Here is a 6807-nt window from a genome sequence, read left to right as displayed (position 1 = left end):
GCTGCTGTGTTAGACTGTAAACACAACACAGGATCAAGGAGGTGTCCATCACTATGACCAATACTAGGCTTTTGGGAAGACTGAAAAGAGCCTTACTGGCGTTATCACAACAAAACACGTGAATACGGAAAGCAATGTATTAAAAATCGCAAACAAAAAGGCGATTTTTTTATCAAAATCCCCTAGGCCCAGCTCTTCAGTTAGTCTAGCTTCCCTTTCTTTCACTCTCAAGTTGCTTGTAAGAAGCAAGTGTAGCAATGTGCACGCGACAGCCGGGTGTGTGACGCTGGACCAATCAGAGCGCAGAGCTCCGAAAGTTTACCTTTTATGGCTAGAGCCGGGCATCTGGCGTCATATAAAAGAGCGCGCCCAGCTCCTCAGCGTCACTTTGAGCTCCTCCACACGCAGCTAGTGCGGAATATCATCTGCTTGTAACCCATTCTCTTAAATCTACAACCCCCCAAAAACTTAAGGTGAGTTGAGTTGCAAGCTTGTTTATGATATTAATTCGTTAATGTTAATTCAGATGTTTAATTAGATTGAGCTATTAGGCTCAGTTAATTTACTGGTCATTTTGCGGTTTACGTCAAGTAACAGTTACGTTAATGTTAACGTTACAAACTTTGCTTAAATTTGTTATACTGTATTAACATGTGGTAATCGTTATACCTCTCGTCTGCTGTGTTTTTAACTATATGTAACGTAAGTGGATATGTCAGGTGGAAATGACGGCACCCGTTGTAGGCACGACGTTGAATGGTCCGGTGTGAAATAGGTTTTAAACCACTTTAATTTCAAGATGTGCTCTGGATAAGTGACTTTTTACGGTTATAAATGACTACAGTTTTAAAGGTGTTGGCGAGGCATGTCGCACACTTGCTGATGGACAGCCGGCATGTGAAGCTCTTTGTGCAGGGAGTGCTGCAGCAGGGTGTGCCCTACTTCAGCTAACGTTAGCCGGCTAACCTGCCGCGCTTAACCTAATGAAACCAATATCTTCTCTTTTGATATTTAAGTGTTCAAAGACACGTCTATTGGCTCACTTTCAGCGCGTCTGACACTTTTAGTGCAAATGGCTTTTATATATATATATATATATATATATATATATATATATATATATATACATATATATATATATATATATATATATATATATATATATAACGTTATATCGTAATGCAGCCCTTCAGTCTGTCAGTAAGGCTGAATTGGATTATTCAACTATTTAAACTACTAAAGCTTTATTAAACGTAGTTACATTATTCAACTATTTAAACTATTAAAGCTTTATTAAACATAGTTACATTATTCAGTTTTAATAACAGAAATAGTCATTTTTAAATGGTGGTTATAGTCGTGTCGGGGGAAGCAGATAGAGACTTTATTATATAAACTGAATGGTCATGAGGAAGATCGTGCTTTAGTGTGAAGTCCACTGCTGAGGAGTCATTGAAGTGACTGCAGATCTGTGACGCACTCATTTTGGGCAGACACCCGTCGAATCTCGGTTGTGTAACTGATACCAGGCGAGGATCGAAGAGGATGTGAACCTTCATTTGTGTAGAATTTAGGGAGTGGCCCTGGCGTGATGAATGTCGAAATCTGTTCCTTTTTACTGAACCCTACAACTCTGGCTGAGTGCCACACCGCCGGCAGCCGCAAAGCGGCTCGAACCATTGCCTTTTATGGTAATAATGAGAATGCGGAGGGACTTCCTTTGTCTGGCATATATGCGGCGCGCATTGACTCTAGCACCCACTAGCGGTCAGACTGTAGAATGCAGCACGAAACAGGAAGTTAACTCCATGGTCACATGCTCACTGAAACTCTTGTATGGCAGCTGTGCACTTCTAAACAGGGCTTCTCATTCTTTTGCAGTTCAGCCATGGATGATGAAATTGCCGCACTGGTTGTTGACAATGGATCTGGTATGTGCAAAGCCGGATTCGCTGGAGATGATGCTCCCCGTGCTGTCTTCCCATCCATCGTGGGTCGCCCCAGACATCAGGTGAGAAACAGGATTAAATTCAGGCTGCTTAATCGGAGTTATTTTTACTTCCTAGTTCCTTGACCTTTTATCTAATGTTAACACACTTTTGTCTTATAGGGTGTCATGGTTGGTATGGGACAGAAGGACAGCTACGTTGGTGATGAGGCTCAGAGCAAGAGAGGTATCCTGACCCTGAAGTACCCCATCGAGCACGGTATTGTCACCAACTGGGATGATATGGAGAAGATCTGGCATCACACCTTCTACAACGAGCTGCGTGTTGCCCCAGAGGAGCACCCCGTCCTGCTCACAGAGGCCCCCCTGAACCCCAAGGCCAACAGGGAAAAGATGACACAGGTTGGTTTTTGGCCATCAAGTGGTGCTTTGAAGTCTGTAGTCTATCCTGTTACCTCATTAAGTTCTCCCTTCACTCACTTCCTCCAGGCTTTGTGTCCTCTGAGCTCCTGAGTTTCTCCTCTTTTGCTGGAAGCAGCAGGTTATCTATACTTTGCCTGCCTGTTTTTGCAGTTTTCTGCCACACTCTCGTATTTCTGCACTTGTTTCTTTACTCCAGATTTCCAACTAACCTCTGCATGGATGTGTGGATTGTGTTCGGTGTTTTGTACAAAGTTAACTTCTCAAACCCTCTCTTTCCAGATCATGTTTGAGACCTTCAACACCCCTGCCATGTACGTTGCCATCCAGGCTGTGCTGTCCCTGTATGCCTCTGGTCGTACCACTGGTATTGTGATGGACTCTGGTGATGGTGTCACCCACACTGTGCCCATCTACGAGGGTTACGCCCTGCCCCATGCCATCCTCCGTCTGGACTTGGCTGGCCGTGACCTGACTGACTACCTCATGAAGATCCTGACCGAGAGAGGTTACAGCTTCACCACCACAGCCGAGAGGGAAATTGTCCGTGACATCAAGGAGAAGCTCTGCTATGTGGCTCTTGACTTCGAGCAGGAGATGGGCACTGCTGCTTCCTCCTCCTCCCTGGAGAAGAGCTATGAGCTGCCTGACGGACAGGTCATCACCATTGGCAATGAGAGGTTCAGGTGCCCAGAGGCCCTGTTCCAACCATCCTTCTTGGGTAGGTGTCCTAACAAACATTACCCTGTTCTGTGTGTGTACTTCTAGATTTGAGTTGGAGGAGATATAACTTTGGGTAACCATTCATCTTCCTTCTGCAGGTATGGAGTCTTGCGGTATCCATGAGACCACCTTCAACTCCATCATGAAGTGTGACGTCGACATCCGTAAGGACCTGTATGCCAACACTGTATTGTCTGGAGGTACCACCATGTACCCTGGCATTGCTGATAGGATGCAGAAGGAAATCACATCCCTGGCCCCCAGCACAATGAAAATCAAGGTGAGCTAGGCTCTGATTTAGGACTTCTCCTCATCAGTTTGTGTCTGCACATGTGGCACCTCTGCATCTTACTAATTGTTCCTCTCTTCACAGATTATTGCCCCACCTGAGCGTAAATACTCTGTCTGGATCGGAGGGTCCATCCTGGCCTCCCTGTCCACCTTCCAGCAGATGTGGATTAGCAAGCAGGAGTATGATGAGTCTGGACCATCCATCGTCCACCGTAAATGCTTCTAAACGGACTGTTACCACTTCACGCCGACTCAACTGCGCAGAGAAACTTCAAACGACAACATTGGCATGGCTTGTTATTTTGGCGCTTGACTCAGGATCTAAAAACTGGAACGGTGAAGGTGACGGCAATGTTTTTTGGCAAATAAGCATCCCCGAAGTTCTACAATGCATCTGAGGACTCAATGTTTTTTGTTTTCTTTAGTCATTCCAAATGTTTGTTAAATGCATTGTTCCGAAACTTATTTGCCTCTATGAAGGCTGCCCAGTAATTGGGAGCATACTTAACATTGTAGTGTATGTAAATTATGTAACGAGCCGACGTGTGGTTTTTGTACTTTCAGCCTTAAAATCTTGGGTTTTTTTTTTTTTTTTTCTTTTGTTCCAAAAAAACGAAGCTTTACCATTCAAGATGTAAAGGTTTCCATTCCCCCTGGGCATATTGTAAAAGCTGTGTGGAACGTGGCGGTGCCAGACACTTGGTGGGGCCAACCTGTACACTGACTAATTCAATTCCAATAAAAGTGCACATGTAAGACATCAACTCCTGTGTGACCTCCTGTGTTTGTGGCAGTTAACTTTAACTTAAGCCTTTTGGTAAATTCAGTCTTTAAGGGCTGTCTTTACTCAAGGTGTTATGTAGGCCTTAACATTTGTTATATCAATTCAGAGCACTAGTGTAAAGTGGGCGGTTTTCTTAGCCTGTTAAATGTAGCTTTAGTGGGGGGTTTCCCCCAAAAATAAAAGTTTTTTTTTTAAAGCAGCCTCTAATGCAGAATTTGCTCAAATTATCTTTTGAGCACATCAGCCTAAACGTATACCAAGTTAATTTGTTCATGATCTGTTGTGCTTTTCACTAAAACTACAAGTGTCTCAAAATTGAATGTTCTTAAACCTAGTTTGAAACTGCTTTTAAGTTTCCATGGGGTAAAATTATATCAAGGACTGAAGACCCTATTTTTTAAAAGTCAAATGTCTGCCACCATGGCTGACACATAACTGTTCATGCATATAAACCCAAATGTGTTACCCAATATGACTTTGGGGTGTCAAATGTATGAGCATAATCAAGCTGCTATTTGTGTAGCTGACTCAAGGGGCTAACAAAGTCAATCTCATCTATTTGATATCAGTTTCTTACATTATTAGGGAGCGGTTGTGAATGCATAATTGCTCCTTTTATATAAAGTCTACAGTACATCGTAAGAGAGCATGATGCCACCTTATGGTCAGGTGATGCTGCATTTTAATTTGTGCTTCACATAAGAGTACGGCAGATGGCGCTACACTCTCAGTAAACTTAAGTTCTTGTTGCTTTGCTTTAAGAAAACAGCCACTAAACCGAGACCAATGGTTACTCAATCAAGGTGCAAGAGTCTCCGTGTTTCCTCCTGGGAAGAATCCACAAAAAATATTTTAGTAAGAGTGATATGAAATAGAAAAACAAAACGTGGCACATATCCAATTAGCGCTAACAATATACTCTAATAAGTGGCTGCTGTTTTTAGGTTGATCCTGGTGTGCTTGAACTTCGGTTATTGATGTAGTAGATATACTTATAAATATGGGTGGCCTAGTTGCGTATAATTTACTGCAAGCTACTCCTCGTCTGACAGCACTTGATGAAAAATGATCAAGACATTTTCCTGCTGTGTACATCTGTGTGAGTGTACAGCATAAAACAGATTGTGCTTTATTAATAGCGGAGGCAGCTATCGGTGTATTGAATAACAGCATCAATATTTATTATTTATCCAACCAACATACTTCCATATTCTCTTTTTAGATTTATTTTATATGTATATGTTATAACCACTGACCATTTAGTCGATTTTATATAGCTGGCCTTAAAATCTTTCATCATTAAGCAGCGAACATAAACGATTTACAAATGAATCTGAATTCGCTCTCTACCCCCAACACAAGCACACAATGTCATTCTTCACTTCAACTTCCCACGCAGGGACGCAGTTCCCCTCCATTCATGATGAAATAATTACACAGAGGAGCAAGCCACTAATAAGTGAGTAGTGGGCGACAGAGGCATCAGCATTCACAGCGCTATTTCTTATTGATTGCGCAATTATTTGAGAGACTCATTTAGTCCTCTGTCCCACAGACATGAGCGTTTGTGATTGATTGCTTAATGCAAATTAGACTGCAGGATGTTTTAATTTTATAATGAACAGAAGCGAGGTGTTGTGCCTGTGATATGGACGAGCTCCAGTGTCATTAGATCTATTTTGCTCGGGGCCCCTGTAGAGCTGTGGTCAAATGAGCACCGGAGGTCTCAGAACAATTTCGTGGTGCCTCACAGTGTCCGGTCCGACTGAGCGTCTTCTGCTCACAGCAGTGTCACCTACAGCACAGACCCTCTGTATAACCAGTGCTATTTTACTCTCATTGAGATGCTGTTATGGTTTTTAGAGTTATTAATATTTGGAATGTTTTATTTAATTTAATTTGTTATATGTAAAGTTTTTGCATCATTCTTTCTTTTTAATAATAATAATTAATAATATAAATATAAATAATATAAATAATTGTTATGTATTTTTATATATTATTTGTATTATTTCAGTTTGAGTTATTTTGCATAATCATAAAGTTGGCTTTGCAATGAGCTAAAACAATATAAGATAAGATAAAATAATATTTAAAATAAATATTTTTAAATGGACCACCAATTAACTTCTTAATTTATTTTTTAAAGCGAATCAAATTTGTTGTCACCTAACCCCAAAATAAAATGAAATATTTAATTAAAAACCAGTCTGTCCTATAGGTTTTATTAATTGTAAATTTAGTGAATGAAGTTAATTTTAGTTCAACAACTTAAAATAAATATAAAATAAGGAATTGCCTTGGCAACTAATTGAAGTTAAGCTTTTTTTTTACATGTTAATTTATTTCAGTTACTTTTTTTTTCAGGAACAAAAAAAATTTTTTTTTTTTTTTTTTTTTTTTTACAATGAAACACTTTTTCATTTATGTATCTAATTAATGAAACGTCTGTAACATTGTTTGGTTAAAATTGCTCAGTGGTAGTGTAAAAAACACATTTTTTTTACCCTGTCAAAAACAGCTCTTTTCAGAGCAAGCCATTGAATTTTCCTTTAAATGTTAATGAGCTCTGCTGACCCCGCCCATCTCTTCTGAGCCACTTTTCGGAGAGAGATGGTAGACTTTAACTGCATTTATCGAG

The 6807-nt window shown here is 40.5% G+C and overlaps 1 protein-coding gene across 1 annotated transcript; it reads left to right on the top strand.

Moving 5' to 3' along the window:
- The first annotated feature begins 1853 nt into the window (after nucleotides 1-1853).
- Nucleotides 1854-4146, top strand: actb2 (actin, beta 2). Its single transcript, XM_059558584.1, has 5 exons — nucleotides 1854-2011; nucleotides 2111-2350; nucleotides 2651-3089; nucleotides 3190-3371; nucleotides 3465-4146. Exons 1-5 carry the CDS (start codon nucleotides 1889-1891, stop codon nucleotides 3606-3608), a joined length of 1128 nt encoding a protein of 375 aa, XP_059414567.1. The 5' UTR covers nucleotides 1854-1888; the 3' UTR covers nucleotides 3609-4146.
- Nucleotides 4147-6807: the final 2661 nt, after the last annotated feature.

Source organism: Carassius carassius, chromosome 1 (assembly GCF_963082965.1).
Source record: "Carassius carassius chromosome 1, fCarCar2.1, whole genome shotgun sequence".
NCBI lineage: Eukaryota > Metazoa > Chordata > Actinopteri > Cypriniformes > Cyprinidae > Carassius > Carassius carassius.
The sequence above is the reverse complement of the archived record's forward strand: the minus strand, read 5'-3'. Positions and strand labels throughout refer to the sequence as shown.

What these genes read in the sequence shown, in the direction of transcription:
- actb2 (XM_059558584.1), top strand. Translation starts at nt 1,889, where the DNA reads ATGGATGATGAAATTGCCGCACTGGTTGTTGACAATGGATCTGGTATG. An exon ending in TGGGTCGCCCCAGACATCAG is followed by an intron (nt 2,012 to 2,110) that starts GTGAGAAACAGG and finishes TTTGTCTTATAG; the next exon opens with GGTGTCATGGTTGGTATGGG. An exon ending in CCAGCACAATGAAAATCAAG is followed by an intron (nt 3,372 to 3,464) that starts GTGAGCTAGGCT and finishes CTCTCTTCACAG; the next exon opens with ATTATTGCCCCACCTGAGCG.